The following is a 20618-nucleotide window of genomic DNA, read 5'->3' on the forward strand; positions in this document are numbered from 1 at the left end:
TCACACCTCTCACCCTATCTGAAAGCCATTATAACGCACAGGCTGCAGACTGCCATCGAACTCCCTAAGATACTACCTATGCCGAGTGCTCCCTCCGCTCAGGGAGTGGCCGTTTGTGCCATTTGTATAGTTTCTTTAGAAAAATGTTTGATTACTCTGATCATGTTTTAAAAATTGGGTTATCACTGGGCAGTGGTGGCACACGCCTGTAATCCCAGCACTTGGGGGTGGGGGGTGGGGGCAGAGGCAGGCAGATTTCTGAGTTCGAGGCCAGCCTGATCTACAGAGTGGGTTCTAGGACAGCCAAGGCTACACAGAGAAACCCTGTCTCGAAAACCGGAAAAAAAAAGGGTTCTCTTTGTATTATCTAATTACAAGGAGTTTGTTTTTGGGAAAAGACCACTTGTCACAGTTGGCCACAAACCTAGTCATCTGCAACGATGACTTCTGCCTCCCATTTGCTGAGATTATAGGTTTGTATAAGCACACTGGTCTTTAAAAAAATTATTTTAGAGATTTGTGTCTGCTTGTGAGTCCCTCCAGGGCCCAGAAGAGGACATCAGATCCTCTGCAGCTGGAATTACAAATGGTTATAAGCTATGTAAAATGGGAATTACAACTCCAGCCTCTGAAAGAGCGAGTGCTCTTAACTACTGAGCTGTCTTTCTGTGACCCGCACTGTGCTCACAGCCCCACACTGTGCTTTTAAACAACTTATAAACTTATTTTAAGCATGAATCTTTACTCAGATAATATGACTTGAAGAAGTTTGTCAATCTGTGGACTGTCCTTTTTGTTTGTTTTAAAAGAGACGACTTTTTAATTGTATGTGCATGGATGTTTTACCTGCATATTATGTGCACTACATGATGCCTTATGTTTGAGAAGGATGGAAGGGGCTTCAGATTCCCTGCAACTGGAGGTGCAGATGATTGTGGGCGGGAAACCAAATTGAGTTCTTTCAAAGACCAACAATGCTCTTTAATGGCAAGCCATTTCTCTAGCCCCACTACTTAAATGTTTTTAAAATTTTATTTGCTTGTTCATACACATGTATACTCTAGAAAAGCAACAAGCACTCTTAGTGCTAAGTCATTTCTGCAACCCTTATTTTAAGACAGAATCTAGCTCTGGGAATAGAGCCCAGGCCCATGTTTTCCGGTTAGCTCAGGAACCCTTGCTGACTTCCCATCGCTCCTTCGTCTTTGATTACACCCGTAAAGCACAGCTGTGAATTTGCAAGTCCGACTTGTGCATCTCGGTCTTCCTCATGCTTCTGGGGTCACACCTAGCCATGTTGTGTCACAGCCAAGTACGAGCATGAACACCAAGTTAATGTTTTGCATTTAAGTCTGATAGACTTTGAATTGATTTCTGCAGCGCACGCTCTTGCTAACACCAATCACTGTATAGACCTGACACTATTGTGAAAATCAAGTCAAGTACAGAGTACATCTTACTACTGCTCAGAACTGAAGTCTAAGTTTTTAACTCCTAGGTATAATACCTACACATTTTTATCTGCTTTAGATTTCAATTTTTAAAAACTTAAAACAAACCTAAAGATGAATGCAGCTCAGGTTACTATCTGAGAAGCCCACACTGTTCTTCACTATGAGATACTAGTGTTCATCAGGATCAAATGGGTAAAATGCCCTAAAAAGTACAAAGGCAAATCTGAGTTCCAAGCCTCCTCTTCCTCATATGTGTAACAACAATATTATGGTGCGACCTTAGTTCTCCTATTGGTCCTGGACATATAGAAGCACAAAACAGACATGGGTGTGAGCCCCAGTCCTTGCTGGCCTGGGCTTGGCGTGGAAGGCCTCCCTAAGACTCACTCTCCCCACCTACACAGTGAAGAGTGTCACACTGGTCACAAGTGTCTGAAGTGCTTTGCACTTCTGAACACACACTTATTCTGTGGTCACAATCAGGTCTTACCAAGTTATAGCTGCTGGGTTGGCCCCTGCTAACTTTCTCTTAGCATAGTGAATTTTATGTTGTGGGTACCAATTCTTTTCAGTTACATTTATTTCTTGAATCCATGATCCTCCTTTTCTCAGCATTGTCTGCTCAAAACCCTAAAGGGAAAGAATACATTTTTTATGCATATACAAATGCATTAAAAAACATTAAACCAAGTAATGATCCTAAAACAAAGCTCTATAACTGGAACAGTTGTATAGCTTTCTAGTCGGATACTAACACGGCACACGGCACCATGACCATATGATGCAGAGAGATGAGAAGTCCATAGCAAAGGATGAGCTCAATGCTCTGGGGGCTATTCTGGATAACTGGTTCAACTGGGGGGCTATTCTGGATAACTGAGTCAAACAGCACTATCTGTTCTTAGGATTAAGGAAAAATTCACATGGAATGATCTCTAAATCAAAAGTTGTTGGCTAGAGAGATGGTTTGAGGATTAAGAGCACTTGATGTTCTTCCAGAGGGCCAACCAGGGTTCAGATCCCAAAAACCACATGGTTGGTTACAATCTTGTGTAATTCTAGTCCAGGTACTCCCTCTTCTGGCCTTTGTGGGCACTGCATACATGTGGTGCACTTACCTGCAGGCAAAATGCTCATAAAAACTGAACATTATTTATAATAGCCAGAAGCTAGAAAGAACCCAGATATCCCTCAGTGGAGGAATGGATACAGAAAATGTGGTATATATACACAATGGAGTACTATTCAGCAATTAAAAACAATGAATTCCTGAATTTTTTAGGCAAATGGATGGAACTGGAAAATATCCTAAGCAAGGTAATGCAATCACAAAAGAATACACATGGAATGCAATCATTGATAAGTGGATATTAATTAACCCTGAAGCACTGAATACTGAAGATACAATTAGCATATCAAATGATTCCCATGAAGAAGGAAGAAGAGGGCCCTAATCCTGGAAAGGCTTGATCCAGCATTGTAGGAGAGTACCAGGACAGAGAAAAGGGAGGGGGAAAGATAGGAGAATGAATGGAGAGAAGAGAGAAGAGGACTTATGGGACATATGGGGGCGGGGGGGGGGGGGGGGACTGGGAAAGGATTTTAGAATGTAAACAAAGAATATAGAAAATAAATAAAAAACATTTTTAAAAAAGTTGTAAGTTCAGAGAAAGATTGTGATAATTCTAGAAATCAAGAGTTTGAGGCAAGATTCCCTTGAGTTCCAGGATAGCCTGGGCTATGCGGTGACTTTTAGGCTAGCCCAGGCTAGAGCCCTATTTATAATTATAACAACAATAACAGCAATAAATTGTGTATGAAAACAGAACTCAACTTACTGTTACCAATGGGTCACTACTGCCACCTCCAGTTAGGCTCAAAGTAAATTCAGTAGTATGTTTCCTCCAAATAAGTGTTTTGCTTTTTATCTGATTTTTTTTAGGTTAGTTTTGAGAAATGTAGCATAAAATAATATAAACATTTCAGTTAATACAATGGTGCATTTTCACAATCCAAAGGAGACATGAGTGTGTCTATCCAAAACCAAAATGTACCTTCCAATCAAAGGAGGGCTCCTTCACAAAAACTTCCATGGTGTCAGTGAGCAGAGCAGCACGTGAGCGGAAAGCCCTCAGAGCGTGCACCATGACTGTGCACACAAGACCCGTCTCTTTCATTGGCAACATGAGATTGACAAATTGGCGGGTTAGACGAAAAGGCATCAATTCAGGTAGTGGAAGAAACTAAGTAAGAGAAAAAGTATATTTAAGTACATTGTACTAGATAGTTTTATGTCAACTTAACACAAGCTAAAGTCATCTGAAAGGAGGGAATCTCAATTGAGAAAATACCTCTATAAGACGGGGCAAGCCCGTAGAATGTTTTCTTCAATTAGTGATTGATGGGGGAGGACCAAGCCCATTATGGGTGGTGCCATCCCTGGGTTGCTGGTTCTGGGGTCTATAAGGAAGCAGGCTGAGCAAGCTATGGGAAACAAACCAGTCAGCAGCACCCTCCATGGCCTCTGCATCAGCTCCTGCCTCCAGGCTCCTGCTCTGTGTGAGTTCCTGTCTTGATTTTAGTGATGGGCTATGATGTGGAAGTGTAAGCCAAATAATATGATGTTTCATCATTGCAATAGTGATGCTATCTATGACATAAGAACTAGAAATTTCAAAAAAAAAACGCAAATAATGCACCCCCTTAAAGGTATTATTTCCTTTTAGTGAGGCTACAAACTGTATCTTGTTTTAGATTTCTTTCTTTTTCTCTTTCTAATGTTTATTGTGTCTAACAGGGGCTGGTTCTCTCCTTCTGCCATGATGTAGGTTCTGTGCACTGAACTCAGGTCATCAGGCTTCCTGGCACACACATTTACCCACTGAGCCATCTCATTGGTCCTGTTTTTTAAGCTAGGGTCTAACACTAAAGGCTATGCTTGCCTTGAATTTGCAATCATTTTCCTGCTCCAGCCTCTCTTGTGCTGAGGTTATAGGCATAAACCTGGGAAAACTCCACATTTCTTAAAGTCAGCTAGATAATTCCTATACCCAAGAATAATCAATTCATACTGCATTATCCTCTCAAAGCACAAACTTTTATGGAGTAACCCAGAGCCTGGGAGACTCAGAAACACAACAGAAACAATTTAGTTTTTTTTTTTTTTTTTTTGAATTTGGTTTTTTCGAGACAGGGTTTCTCTGTGTAGCCCTGGCTGTCCTGGACCTCACTCTGTAGACCAGGCTGGCCTCAAACTCAGAAATCCGCCTGCCTCTGTCTCCCAGAGTGCTGGGATTACAGAAGTGAGCCGCCACCACCACCCGGCTAACAGAAACAATTTAAATTACATTTTATATAAGACACTCTGGTTATATGGTTTCATAACAATGTAATATCTTTTTCTTCTTAGCTCTGATTACCTATCACTATGTCTCCCACGACTCACAGGTCATATACTAGTCTAAAATGAGGGTGAGGCTATTTGTTTCTTCAAAAAGTGTCAGGTTTCAGAAAATGCCAAAGTTAACATAACCTCCTTTAATTAACTTTTGGAGGTGTTAAGGCCACATTGTTGCCAACCTGACTTCCTCTGGAATCAACTAAAACCCAAGCTTCTGGGTGCACCTGTGAGGTATTTCTGTGACTGGATCACTTGCGGTGGGAAGATTCTCATACTACATCTGGGCCACACCTGGTGCAGCCTATATAACGGACATGGAAGAAGAAAACATTTACTTTTTGCCCATTTACTCTAGGTTTCGCTAGCAAGTTCATCTATTCTCTTGCCGAGACTCTGCTAGCATTATAATCTACTTCTTTGGGATTCCAACACAGACTGAAGATAGCGGCTGTCTAGGAATCTACTCCAGCAGCTGACGGGAACTGCTGAGACACCCAGTCTCCTGGCCTGAACAAGTACTGGATTCTTGCCCTTTCTATCAGAAGACAGCAACTGTCCAACTAGCTGAGCCATGGTCTGCAGCCGCTGTGATACCTGCCATGTGCGTGTTTGTTCTGGAAGTTCTGCTCCTTTAGAGAACCCTGGCTAACGCACACTCCGCTTCTCAGCTACGAGCGAGAGTTACGCACGGCACACCTGGGTAGCTGATCCAAACGCGTGTCCAAAGTCAATGCCAATCACACCGCCCGTGTCCAAGGCCACCATGAAATTGCTCAGGTGTCTGTCTCCGATGCCGAGGAGCCAGTGGCTGATGCACAGCAGCGCGTGGGAGCTGGCAAAGTGGGAGCGCAGCGCCAGGAAGGCCTCAGGGCTGGTGCTCATCCTTACGAAGGCCCGCCTAGGACAGAGAAGCCACATGTCATCTCTGCTAGGCCACTAGGTCTGTGAAGTCACAAACATACTTACTTTAAGAGGTCAGCAGGCACTTTATTTTCCCTTCTTCTAAAAGCCACAACTGTTTCCGTACGGTTAGCTCTGCTGTGATGTAAGAAAAACATTTCACTAGAACAAATTTCTGGTGACTTTAAAATTTAAAAGTATTTATACTGAAATACTGTATCAGCTGGACATGGTGGCACTTGGGAGAAAGAGACAAGGAGATTTCTGAGTTCCAGGATAGCCAGGGATAGACAGAGAGACCTTGTCTCAAAAAAAAACCCAAACCCTGACCCAAAAGAAAAAAGTATTCTTAACGTCAAATAACTAAATTTCAATGATATCTGCCACAAAATTTATTCTTTGCTTTCTTACCTCCCTTCTCAGTGCTGGACACAGATGCCAGGCCCTCACATAAGCTAAGTCAGGGCTCTAACCTAGACAATCGGATGCCAAATTTTCAAGAATCAAAAGTATGTACTTTTTAGAAGAATGAACAAAGGTAGAAAAGTTCAACTTCCTTGTACATTAGCACATAGGCTCCAATATTTAAAAGTCAAAAGCTTACCTGTACATTAACGCATAGCCTTTAATATCACTTTTCCCCGACACTTTCATCAGCCAGTCTTTATAGTCACAAATTGGTGCTGTGGGATCACTAGCAAGTAGGAAAAATTGAATTAGAATTAAGGACGTATTTTGCACAGCAAAGAACATTGAAAATGTATTGGAAAACAGTGAAGAATAAATACAACTTTCAATATGTCATATTCATTCTTGATGGCTACATGATAAAATTAAGCAGCTACCCAATACCAAACCTCAGGCACAAGAGAGTCAGGTACAAAATATTTTTCTTTAAATACAGTGAAAAATAAGATGTTAAGGTAAACACAAAGATCTGTGATCTAGGCATGTTACCTGGAAAGGCAGCCTGACATATATAACTGCTAATAGGTCTCATTTGACAGTAAATTAAAAATTTTACAAATCATTCACATATGCATTTATCCTTATTGTTAGACTAGGTTCTAGATATTTCTTTATCATTTCCTGGATGTAGATACACTCTGGCTTGTATACATTTGGCCACTTTTTAGTTTGTGCTAAAGGTCTTTTTAATGAACTTTCAGAAATCAAAACAAATAATTACAAGTAGAGGGTCACCCCAGCACTCTGGGAGGCAGAGGCAGGCAGATTTCTGAGCTAGAGACCAGCCTGGTCTACAGAGTGAGTTCCAGGACAGCCAAGGCTATACAGAGAAACCCTGTCTTTAAAAAATCAAATCCAAGACAGGGGAAGAGAAGGGGGCTTACGGGACTTTCGGGGAGTGGGGGGGGGCTAGAAAAGGGGAAATCATTTGAAATGTAAATAAATTATATCGAACAAAAAAAAAGGAAAAAAAAAGAATAAAAAAAAATCAAATCCAAAAAAAACTAAAAAAAAAAAAAAAAACAAAACAAAAAACAAAAAACAAAACAAAACAAGTAGAGGGTCAGGTATGCACCTGTGCTCATGAATCCACTGCCAACCTGTACTAGACAGTGAAATCTACCCTCAAAAACAGGGGTGGGGGTGGGGTGTGGTGAAAGCTAGCCTATGCCTTTAATCCCAACGCAGGAAGATCTCTGTGCATTTTTAGGTTACCCAAGGTGACATGGGTGACATTACCTGTTATAAGCCACTTTCTCCTCATGTGACATATTACTCAAAAGAAGGTCCTTTAAGGTCATAGTATTTTCAATCCATTCAATTAATCCTAATCTGAAAAATAAAACACAATGTTTACAAATACAAATAAGTACAATTGCTCTTTCTTCATGAGAAAAAGTGTTCTGAAGAATCAAAGTGAAACAGATTTCTTCCCATCCAATCTATATTTCCTCACCTACTTTTGAATGTAATTCTAGTTGAGTTCTGACCATGGGAGGCTTCAAGAACCCATAAACCCACTTTAGAACTCAGCCAGGGTGGGAGATAAGCTTTCTCCCCAGTATAAATAGGTTCATTCTGGCCATACCTAGAGGTCATTGGCACGACACGGTAAGTCCTTAACTGCATGTTCCTCTGACTGCAGGCAGCATCCTGAGAGAGAACGGCATTCATGACCTCGAAGAGCTGCTCAATGCGCTGGTCTTGACGGAGGTCCTCACCACCTTTTACCAGGAATGGGTATTCCTTTTCATCATGGCCTCGAATAACAATGCGCTTTGGTTTCCTCAAGGAGAGCATTACTTTAACCTTTAAATATTAAGAGATTTGTTATTGTGGTGGGTTTGGTCTAATGCTGCTTGTATCATGTTGATTTGAATCCCTAAATTTGCACGAGAATTTGCAAATCCTCAAGTAAGACATTGAGGAACCCTGTCCCTAGTTGGTGTTGATTGGCGAATAATGTTGCCAACTGCCAATGGCTGGGCAGGGAAGCTGAAGGTGGGACTTCTAGGGTTCCCAGGCTAGGGACAAGGAGAAAGGGGAGGAAGGAGGTCTGCGGAGCTGGGGAAGGGGAGAGGAGGCACCAAGACAGCATGCTGAGAAGATGTGGGACAGCGCATAGCTGCCATGCAGGAGCTAGGGGAGAGTAGCCTCAGAGGGCTGCCTGACTGGGTCCAGAACAGCAAAGATGGAGTCTGGATTTTAGTAAGGAATGACTTGGGAATATTGGACGGAGGTGGATTAGCCTCGTGGACATTAGGAAGTAACCCAGCCATTGAACTGTATAAGGCATATCAAAATATAAAGGTCGTGTAAATGTGTCTTTCATTCGGGAACCTAGAACATTGGGGTAGCTAGTGAGGAACAGGTCTCCGCCACCAGGATCAATCCAAGTAGTTTACTGGGGACTGCTACAGGTGTTGCTATGTTACCCAGCATAGTTTCTAATACCTGGGCTCAAATGCTCCTTTTATCTTCTGAGGAGCTGGGGCTACAGTGTGCACTACTATAGCAAAAACTACTTAATTTTCAGAGTAGCTCACTACACCATGGTCAGGGTGGACACATTCCTCAAAGGAAGACCTCTCTTTGAAGACAGAGTCAGGTGGTTTACAGAAGCAGAATCTGGGATGTAGGCTTCAGGGCCTTCTGTCATGCTTGAGAACTCTACCTGTGCACACTCAGTTCCTGTTTACAGATACTGCTATAACTGTGGATATCCTTCTCAGTAGGTGATGTTCAACATAAAGGTTTTATACATGATTAATTCTTTACATATTCTACATTGGACACATACAGCTTACACTTACCTTACTATAGTATATTTTTTCTTTATTTTTGACATAATTTAATTACACTTCTTCCTCCCCTTTCTCCTTCCAAACCCTCCAATATATACCTTCTCACTCACATTCAAATTCATGGCTTCTGTTTTCAACTGTTATTGCATGTATGCATGCATATATACACATATATATACATACATATATATTCTGAGACATAATGTATTAAGTCCATATAATATGAATGTTTCAGGCTGACCATCTGGTACTTAACTTACAATATTAAATATAACTTATACTGAAACATTGGAGACACTATCTTTTGGAATTTGATCGATATTATAATTTGGGAACAACATGCTAGTGGAGAGTTGACCAATATATTAAATATCACAGAGACAACAATGACAAATGCAACCTACCCGCTCATCAAACCCAGAGATCCGCACATGATACTCAGGCAGTGGCTTGCTCTTCCCATCATACTGCCCTAAAGCAAACATAGAGCCTTGCTTAGAAACTGTCTGCTATAAAACCTTCATATTTTAAAACATATGTGTTGATCTAATAAAAAATGTTTGTGTAACATACTATTTTTTCAATTCAAAGTTTTCATTTATAGAAATTAGCCACAACCAGGCTTCACTTTTAATCTCAGCACCCAGAAGGCAGAGGCAGGTGAGTCTTTGTGAGTTCCAAGCCAGCCTGGTCTATATAGTAAGACCCTGTTTAAAGAAGCAAAACAAGAAAAAGGAAACAGCTTCATTTTCGTGATAAGTGTGATTGCACAGTTGTCAACAGAAATGAGAGTGTCTCTACATAGTGCTCTCTTCTATTTGCTGAGAAGGGAAACTAAGTCACCAGATTAAAACATTATTTTCTTGAGGAAACTTCAAGGTTGGTGAACATGAAATAGGAAAGAAGTTTCTTCTGACAGTTTGCTGCATTTGTCCACCTCAGTGGGACAGTCTGTTTTCCTGTTGCTGTTCTTTTTGAATGGTGGACCAGCTGGTGCCTAGGAAGTGGCCTCTCTACACTGTTATTTATTTGAAGAAAAGTTACTCAGAAGCAAAGTAAGAGTCAATGATTTGGGGTTCTTATAAGTACAAAATTGAAATCTGAACAATTGCTATAATAAAAAATATAGTAAACTGACTAATTCATAATAACTACAGGTTTTCCTAATACTGAATATGGTTGAGGTAGGACACTGGAGAGATGCCTCAGCAGTTAGGAGCATTTGCTGTTCCAGAGAACCTGAGTTTGGGTCTCAGCACCCCCGTTAGGAAGCTTACAACCATTAATAACTCCTGCTCCAGGGGATACGACACCCTTCCCTTGTCTGTGGGCACTTGCACTGACATGCACCTACTCCCATGGACACATAATCAGAAATAAATAAATCTTACAAGCAAAACAAACAAAAATAACCCCAGATGGACTGGGGAGATAACCCAGTGGGTAAAAGTACTTCTAGTACAGCACAAGTTTAAATTGCCAGAACTCATGCTAAAGCCAGATATGACAGCTTGAGTTATCTGTGGTCCTAGTTGCTCCCAGGTCCTGTGATCCCAGGAGATCTGAAATGTGGAGGCTGAGGAGAGCACAGGCACACATAGGCCAGCCAGTCTAGTGTAGGAAGCAGACAAAACAACGTCCTGTCTCTCCAGCAAGCTGGGAAGGAAAGATAAATACTTAGGGCTGTTCTCTGACCCCCACACACATATTTTACATAATATATGCACCCCTGTACACACACACACACACACACACACACACACCTGTCAAGATCCTATCCCAATGTCATTACTTAGAAAATACAAGTTCTTGCTGCTATGTTATTCTTCTTAAGAAGTGTTCTTCTCACTATTGGATGTTAACTCACCAGGAATCTCCAGTTCATTTTTCAGGAACTGCACTTTGAACTCGCTCATCCAGGGGGAATACTCTTTCAGGTTCCCAGGTAGCTTTAAGTCTTTTCTCATCCTTACAAGTAGTGAGTCAGTAATATTACAAAAGTCATCGCGCTTCATTGTAAGCAGCTTAGAACCACCATTCCCAAAGCTTTTGACAAATTCTTTCCCAAAGGCCTGGAAATTAAAAATTTACTGTAAAGATCAGTGTTTCTTCTATACATTTGAAAAAGCACCAAGCTTATGAATATTTCACTATTCTAAAATATCTTGAATGTCTCTTTCATCTGTGTCTTGTCCTCCTTTAGGCAGGTCATTGTTAGAATGGCTCCTAGTTACAAATTCTAGTTTGCTTCAAAAGCACAGCAAAGAGCTGAGCATGTCTGCAGACAGGAGGTCAGTCTCTGTGAGTTCAAGGACAGCTTTTTCTACATAGTGAGTTCTTGTCCCCAAAATCGAACAAAAATAGAAAAACAAAATAACCATGGTAAGGCCATCTAACCTCTCTGTCCTTTGTCCAGTTCTAGGCCTGCTATATTTGATGTACAAAGAATGACTTGAATAAATTAGGAACAAGGTTACAAGCAAAATCATTTAAATAACAACAAATAGTTCATAATTCTTCATAGGAGCAAAAGAGAAGAGAGAAGGAGTGATAATGTTCTCAGTCAGGATCTAGATCATAAACCAGTATAAATACCATAAGATTGATAATTCCAGAAGCAATTGTCAGAAGTGCTGAATCTTGGAATGTATTAGTTCTTTAAAAAATTTTTTTTGAATGAAAATCTTGATATCAAATAAAAATAAAGCAAAACTGAGGACTGTCAAGATTTACCAGATCATCTTTTTGGCTTTGAGACATAGAACCTCATGTAGTTCATGAATTTATGCTTACTTTTTTGGTTCAAACTGTCATTAATTTGATAGTTTCTAGTAAGAAAACTGACACATAAAGATATTTCTTCTTCAATTTAGAAATGGATTAAAAATATAGAAATAAAGGACTGGTGATAGTACTGTGGCATAGTACTCTCCAGCATGCCCAGGGTGCTAGATTTAGTCCTCTGAACCACACACATATACACAAAGGAGTTTGCAGCCTAGTAAAAGGCTGGGAGGTAACAGCAGGGAGGGACAGTGATGAGTGCTGATATACTCTTAGGGCAGGCTTACTGGACCCAGTAGACAGGGAAAGGATTTAAATCTAAAGTAGCTATGGCTTTAAAAAGAGAACATGGCAGTTTTCCAAGTGAGGCTATTCTCATTCGGTTGAAAAGACAGGATACATGGTAGGGTAGTCAGGCTGTAGTTCAGAAACAAGGGAATGACGCCCTTTCACAGAATGCGCTCAGCCTGTAGGTCGAGGGATCCTGGTGGAGTTCTCTCACCGTTACTCTCATCCTTTCAGTAAAGCACACCCAGCAACAAACAACATCCACACAGCTTTTGTTCATAGACAGAGTTCTTCTAGACACTGTCCAGCTCTTTCATATGATAATGGCCGATGCAGATGGCTCTGAGAACAGACTTGTGAGGCCTACAAAACTGCAAACCTGGGCTTGTAAAATGTGTGGACTACTGTTTTGGGGGAAAAAAACCCAAATACATCTTTTCTTATCTAATATTCTATAACTGCATAATTTTATTAAGCTAACCTAAGTATAATTTATTACTTAATTATATGATGATTTTGTTTAGAGTAACTTGAATATTCAAGGATTAATATCACATACACAATAGGATACTGACCTCAATATGTCAGAAAGCAAAATATAGAAGTTCATGGTATTTTTAGGGTGTCTACCTATGTTTAAGCTACAGGAAGACTTGTGTGTTCCTACCTTTAATCTAAAGTATACTAGATGTAACCCACCAAAGCAATGTCTACTTAACTAAAGTTATCCTAATCACCTAACTTAAGGATATAGGGTGGAACAGAAAGATCAACAGTGGGGAGAAACTTTGTAATAACAAATGAATATGAAAACATGCTAAGTAAAAGGTTACAGGAAGTGGCAGGAGCAGGAAATGAAGAGTAACTGCAACTGGCCACAGGGTTGGTTACTTTCTATGGTGAATAAAATGTTCTAATAGTTATGTGGTAATGACTTCAAATTTCTATAACTATACACTGTACATATTAGGTGAATGAACTGTAACAACATATAATTTATATATGCAATATAAACATATATATACCTAACTGCAGTGTAGACAGTGGGCTGGGAAACTACCAATAGAAGTGCCAGAATCCTCCTTCATGAGCGTCTTGAAGGCTAATAGATGAAGTTATCTGGCAGATCAGAGACAGGAAGGAATAAGCCTATAAAGGGAAGGCATACATGTGGGATGAAGAATATCCTGGTTGGTAGACCAGTAAGAGGTGAAGGGCCAAGGACGAAAGATGCTAAGGTCTGGTGTCTACACCAGAGAGAAAAGTTGCCACAGGGGTCTACTGAAAGCATCCTTAAGAGCTCTTCTGGGTGGGAACCCAGCTTACGTCCTTCCCATCCACGTTCTCAGCCTTCCCACCTAACTCACTGATATTCCTTTGTGACAGCTCCCCATCAATAGATATTGCTTATTAATCACACTCAATATTAATGGTCTTAATTCTTTAGTAAAGAGACAAAGACTAACACTGGATTAGAAAACAGGATCTATTTTACTGCCACATCCAAGAAATATCTCATCATCAGCTCACTGCAAAATGATAGAAAAAGATATTCCAAGCAAATGGACCCTTCAAGAAGCAAGCAGGTATAGGTAGCCATTATAAAATCCGAAAAACAGACTACAAACCAGAACAAACTAGGACAGAGAAAGACTACATAATTGAAGGGAAAATCTACCAAAAGGATACTAAATTTCTAAACATCTATGCACGAAACACATGGTATCTTAGGTATGGTTTCTATTGCTGCAATGAAATACCATGACAAAAAAAAAAACAAAAAAAACAAAAAAAAACCAAGTTGGGGATCAATGGGTTTATTTGGGTTACACTTCTAGATTATAGTGGAACTATATTCCAATGGTGGAAGTCAGAACAGAGACTCAAGCAGGGCTGGAGTGCCTGCTGCTTACTGGATTGCTTCATATGGCTTGCTCAGCATGCTTTCTTATAGACCCAGAACCATCAGCCCAGGGATGTCACTGCCCACTATGGGCTGGGCCCTCCCCCCTTGAACACTAATTGGGAAAATGCCTTACAGCTTGACCTCATGGAAGCATTTCCTCAAATGAAGCTCCTTATTGTCAGATGTCTCTAGCTTGTGTCAAGTTGATACACAAAACCAATCAGTACACAAGGGGACCCAAGTTCATAAAAGAAACACTACTATAGCTTAAAACACATATTGACTCTCTCACACTGACAGTGGGAGACTTTATTCCTCCACTCTCACTAAAAACAGGTCATCAAGACAAAAACTAAATAGAGGAATGCTAGACTTAACTTTTATAAATCAAATGGACCTAGCAGATAGCTACAGAATATTTCATCCCAAAACAAAAGGCTATACTTTCTTCTCAGCAGGCCATGAAACTTTCTCCAAAACTGACCATATATTAGGTCATAAGACCTAGATATAAGAAAACATAGACATAAGAAAATTGAATAACACCCTACATCCTATCTGACCATCATAGATTAAAGTGGGATATCAACAGGAAAAACCAACAAACAGCATAAAAACTCATGGAAACTTAACAATTTACAACGGAATGAAAATTGGTCAAGTTAATTTTTTTTTCTTTTAGAATTGAATGAAACTGAAAATGTAACATACCCAAACCTATCAGGCACGATACAGGTAGTTGTAAGAGGCAAGTATGTAGCACTAAGTGCCTACACGAAAAAATTATAGATATCATATTACTGCAGTAGTGATTGACCTGAAAGCTTTAGAACAATAAGAAATAATATCCTAAGAGTAGATAGGAAGAAATAATAAAACCCAGTGCCGAAATCAAAATGAGATACAAACAAAACAAAGTGATAAGACAAACAAAAAAACAATAATACAAAGAACCAAAGGAAGGAAGAGTTGGCTCTTTGAGGAAATCAACACAAACTCTTAACCAAATTAATAAAAAATGGACAGAGAAGATCCAAACTAATGAAATAAGAGATAAAAGGTGGGAACTCACAACAGACTCTGAGGAAATCTAGAGAATTATTAAAATATACTTTAAAACTTTGTATTCCATCAAACTGTAAAATCTAAAAGAAATGGATGAAATTCTAAATACATACCACTACCAAAATTAAAGTAAGATTAGATAAGCAATTTAATCAGACCCACAATCCCAGGTAAAATAGAAGCAGTAAGTAAAAATCTCCTAACCAAAGAAAGCCCAGGGCTATATATATTAAGTGTAGAATTCTAGCAGACCTTAAAAGTAACACCAATACTCCTCAACTTATGACATAAAATAAAACTTAAAGGACATATCTCAATTCGTTTAATGAAGCCACTATTACTATGATACAAAAACTAGGAACATAGCTGCAAAATTCCCAATAAAATATTTGCAAACCAAATTCAGAACATCAAAAGATTATTCACCATGATCAAATTGGTATCATTCTCAGAGATTCAGGTATGATTCAATATATGAAAATCAATCAACTTCAACTACCATGTAAAGGCTAAGAGACAAAAAACCAAAAAACCTACCCCCCCAAAAAAAAACCCAAACCAACAACAGTAAAAATAACAACAAAACACATGATCATCCCTTGGGATGTGGAAACAGCCTTTGACAAAATCTGACACTCTACCTTTAAAAAGTCCTGAGAGACTGGGAATACAAGGGACATACCTCAAAATGATAAAGGTAATATAAATAAAATGAAAGATAAAAATCCTCACACATGGTCATCTCACTAAATGATGAAAAAGACTTTGACAAAATTTGACACCTCTTCATGATAAAAGTCTTGGAGAGATCAGGGATACAAGGAACATATCTAAACATAGTAAAGGCAATTTATAACAAGCTCATAGCCAACTAAATGGAGAGAAACTCAAAAAAATTGCACTAATATCAAACAAGAGAAACAAGAGGAACAGAGGAAGTTGCTCACTTCTTCCACACCTAATTAATATAGCGCCTGAAGTCTAGCTCCCTCATCCTCAGTCTTCCCAGTACTCCAGCCTTTTAATACAGTTCCTCGTGTTGTAGTGACCCTCACCATAAAATTTTTTTCAGTTGCTACTTTATAATCAGTTTGGCTATTGTTAATGAATCATAATATAAATATTTGTGCTTTCTGATGACCCTTGTGAGGTTATTCAACCCACAAAGAGGAACAATAACACAAGTGAAGGAGAAGGAATACAAATAAAAAGTTAAGAAGGAAAGATACCTTCATTTGCAGATGATACAACTTTACACATAAAAAAAGATCATAAAAACTCCACCAGATAACTTAGGTAGTTGATAAACATTTTTTGCAAAGTATCATGATAGAGAATTAACACACAAAACCCACTAGCTTCACTATATAAAAATGGAATGAGAACGAAAAGAGGGAAACAGTACCTTACAGGATAGACTCAAATTATTATAATACTTATTAAAACATTGAGAAGATGGAAAGACCTTACGCTCTCATGGATCAGTAGGAATAATGTGGTGAAAGTGGCCATGCACCCAAGAGCAATCTATAGATTAAACCAATCCCAACAAAATTCCAACACAATTCTTTACATAAATTGAAAAAAACAATCTTGAACTTCATATGGACACACAACAGCCCCAGGACAGTGGAGGCCTCACTAGCCCAGATGGATTAGCGACACATCAAAGCAGACACACTGATCAGTGGAACCAAACTGAAGACCCAGGCGTAAGTCCATGTACACCTGGTTTTTGGCAAAGCAGCCAAAAGACACACTGGAGAAAAGGCAGCATCTTCAACAACAGGTGCTGGTCAAACTGGATGGCTGTATTTTTTAAAAGCAGGAAAACAGATTCGTATCTATCACTCTACAAGAAACTCAACTCCAAGTGGATTAAAGACCAGATACCCTGAATCTGACAGAAGTGAAAGCAAGGACTAGGGCGGAGCTCAGGGGCACAGGAAGGCTCTCTGAACAAGATGCTCATGCACAGGCACTAAGACCAACAGTTAACAAACGTGACCCACTGAAGCTTAAAATCACATCACAGGAGCAAAGCAGCACCCATCCAATGGAAAACAGATCTTTATATACATACAATAGAGGAATAACTACCTTTAAAAATGGGATAGAGAACTAAGCAGAGAGTTACTAAACGATGAAACATATATGGCTGAGAAATACTTAGAGGAATGTTCAAGATCCTTAGCTGTAAGAGAAATTAAAACTACTTTGACATTTCGTTGTACGAAAAGGGGACACTTTATTTATTTATTGCTGGTGGGGGAGCAAACTTGGAAAAGCCACTATGGAAGTCAGTGTGACAGTTCCTCAGGAAGCTGGGAATAAATCTATGCCAGGATCCAGCCACAGCCCTCCGGCACATACACCCAAAGGACGCGGTCATTCTACAGAGATATTGCTCATCCATGCTCATTGCTGCTCTATTCATAATACCCAGAAACTGGAAAGGGCGACGTGTCTATCGACTCTGGAATGGATAATAAAAATGTGGTGCATTTTATTTGTTAAGAAATAAAATATTTATTTGTTAAGAAATATGAAATTAGGAGATTTGCAGTTAAATAGATGGAACTAGAAAAAAAATCATCATGAATGAGGTAATCCAAACCCCAAAAGACAAATATTATGTTTTCTCTTACATGTAGATGTTAGCTTTTAAGCCTTTGATAGGCATGCTATACAATCCATACAATCACAGAACTTAGAAAAGGACTTGGAGGGGGTGGGATGTCGGGAGAAGGAAAAACAATATATTGTTGTGGAGGGACAAAAGGGAAACTGGAATAGGAGGCTTAATAAAAAGGGAGAACAGAAGAGAAGGTAAGGAAGGAAACATGGGGAAGAACCAACCAACACTAAAGGCCATTTGAAAAACAAGTTTCTACTATTGCAGAAGCATTCCCAAAATATATACTGAAGTGAAAGAAATCTAAATGGAATCACCAAATTGGAGAGACAATCCCAACTAGATAGCTTATGGCACCAAATAAAACTTCAATGCCTCAAATGGGTTATATCTTGTGGCCCTGTGGAAAGCCCTAATCATCAGAGTAGATAGCTTTCAAACTGATGGTGAAGCTCTTTTGATGAAGATGACACTTATGTCATTGAACATGGGGAAATCAAGCTGGTGCCTAATTAGAAGCTTTACCCTGGGGGCTGGTGCGATGGCTCAGCAGTTAAGAACACTAACTGCTCTCCCGGAAGTTCTGAGTTCAAATCCCAGCAACCACACGGTGGCTCACGACCATCTGTAATGAGATCTGATGCGCTCTTTTGGCGTGTCTGCAGACAGCTACAGTGTACTTACATACAATAATAAAAAAAAAAAGAGAGAGAGAGAAGCTTTACCCTGCTGATTACTGTTTACGGTACTGGAAGGTACTTTGCACACCACCAGAGGAAGAGATGTAATCATCAATATCACCCAGATATAAACCCTAGATGACCCACAACAGTGACCTACCTGCAAGATAAACTGTGCAATAGTCACTTGAATGCTATGGGAGTAAGTAACGACTATTTGATTGGATTTAATGACCAATCCATGAGATGCAACCTATACATGACATTACTAAAATGGCCAAGAATTTGAGACAGGATAGTTCACAGGCTAGGGGAAAATCCACTATTATTCTGTTAAAGAAGCATTGCAACAAAGTCCTCATAATACATAAGAATTAGCACCTCCCTCAACCCACGTCTGAGAAGCTCCTCTTTGCAGTAGATGGGAACACAGTGACTTTCAGTCAGACAACGGAGAGGGAAAAAGCTGAGTACTCAGTCCTACTGCAAGGCTCATGATGGAAGAGGAAGTGGAAAGACTTTAAAAGCTAGAGGTGACAGATGACTCCGAGGAAACAGTGTCTTCCAGATACAACAGGACTGATGTATGAATGACCTCATAGACACTGCACAGTGCCCTGCACAGGACTGGCACAGGTTCAAGCTAGACAGGGTTTCAGCACTCAGAAGGGGAAGTGGACATAGAGTCTACTCTCCTAGACAAGAAGCTATTTGCAACTGACACCTGTTTGCAAACAAAGAAAATCAGTTTTCTCCAACAGAGTCTCACTGTGTATATCAACCACACTTTAGGTAGGTCCCATGCTGAGAAGTGTATGGCCAACACAAAATGGATTTCTGTAGCCTTTTCTGTTTTATTTTGCTTTATTTTGTTTTTTAAATTTATTTTGAGTTTTGCTTTGTATTTTGTTTTGTTCTTTTAAGAGAGAAAAAGAACATAAACTTCAGTGTGTAGGGTAGTGAGGAGGATCTCTTAGGAATTGAGGGAGGGGAAATATGATAAACTATACTGTATTTAAATTTTAATTTAAATTGTTTAAAATTAAAATGTTTTAAAATATGCTCCTCACTTCATGACTCTTTCCAACACTAGAATAACTAATATTTCCCTCTGCTACACTTGTCTGAAATACAGCTTTTTTAAAAAAATGATTTCTTTACTTATTATGTGTAAGTACACTGTAGCTGTCTTCAGACACTCCAAAAGAGGGAGTCAGATCTCTTTAAGATGGTTGTGAGCCACTATGTGGTCACGGGGATTTGAACTCAGAACCTTCGAAAGAGCAGTCAGTGCTCTTAACCCGAGTCATCTTTCCAGCCCTGAAATATAGCTTTTTATAAGCAGTCTTAATCATGCAATCCCTCTGTTGGGCTTGTTCTGTTTCTGAGCACGCAAATTGGTGCCCTAAACCAATGTTTCAGAATACTTATCACTTTATATAAGACAGAAATATTTTCTTGATCCAATATCTAAGTGATCCTGAGACTTAAAAATACTGAACTAAACACAATCTTCAGGTATCAGAATCTGAGCATGAGAATATAGCAGAACCCCCAAGGTTTTTGCCTACTGACCCACTTGCCAGTTGTGGTTGAGTGAAGATGATTGGCCCAGGAATTGGCACTATTAGGAGTTTGGGGCCTTGTTGGAGGACGTGTGTCACTGTGGGTGTGGGCTTTAAGACCCTCTTCCTAGCTGCCTGGAAGCCAGTCTTCTCTTATCTACCTTTGGATGAAGATGTAGAACTCTCAGCTCCTCCGGCCCCATATCTGCCTGGATACTGCCATGCTCCTGCCTTGATGAATATGGACTGAACCTCTGAACCTGTAAGCCAGCCCCAATAACTGTTGTCCTTCAGAAGAGTTGCCTTGGTCATGGTGTCTCTTCACAACAGTAAAACCCAAGCTAAGACATCAGCATTCAGTAGAAACATTTGATTACTATATCTTACAGAAAGCATCAGATCTAAAGCAAGCTCATTAGTAACAGAAAATAGGCAGGAAGTAATTAAAATGCAAACACTGCTACTATATCTATCAAGTTATTAATTTACTTAATCAAGCAGCTGTATCTATCCATACTTGTATGAACCTCCTCCGAAAGGGCCCCACGCCTGGAGCACGAAGGTCGCCCAAGGCAGCATACATCCTTTCATAGAATTTTTCAATGTTTTTCTTATTCACGGGATTCTTTCCTAGTTCATCTTTTGTATCAGTAACCCAGTCCTGTACCA

The 20618-nt window shown here is 39.7% G+C and overlaps 1 protein-coding gene across 3 annotated transcripts in view; it reads right to left on the bottom strand.

Annotated features, from left to right (window-relative positions):
* Prkdc (protein kinase, DNA-activated, catalytic subunit) overlaps positions 1 to 20618 on the bottom strand; it is a 210698-nt gene that overhangs the window by 836 nt on the left and 189244 nt on the right. Inside the window, exons 76-85 of one of the 3 annotated variants that reach the window (XM_052158779.1) lie at positions 20467 to 20610; positions 10894 to 11098; positions 9431 to 9498; positions 7811 to 8031; positions 7462 to 7554; positions 6359 to 6448; positions 5821 to 5892; positions 5551 to 5752; positions 3509 to 3697; positions 1945 to 2084 (exon numbers count right to left, since the gene is read on the bottom strand). In XM_052158779.1, the coding sequence (XP_052014739.1) occupies positions 1945 to 2084; positions 3509 to 3697; positions 5551 to 5752; positions 5821 to 5892; positions 6359 to 6448; positions 7462 to 7554; positions 7811 to 8031; positions 9431 to 9498; positions 10894 to 11098; positions 20467 to 20610 (1424 nt within the window). The other 2 variants (XM_052158780.1, XM_052158781.1) reach the window with 2 other exon arrangements.

The sequence above is a fragment of the Apodemus sylvaticus genome, chromosome 15, assembly GCF_947179515.1.
Source record: "Apodemus sylvaticus chromosome 15, mApoSyl1.1, whole genome shotgun sequence".
NCBI lineage: Eukaryota > Metazoa > Chordata > Mammalia > Rodentia > Muridae > Apodemus > Apodemus sylvaticus.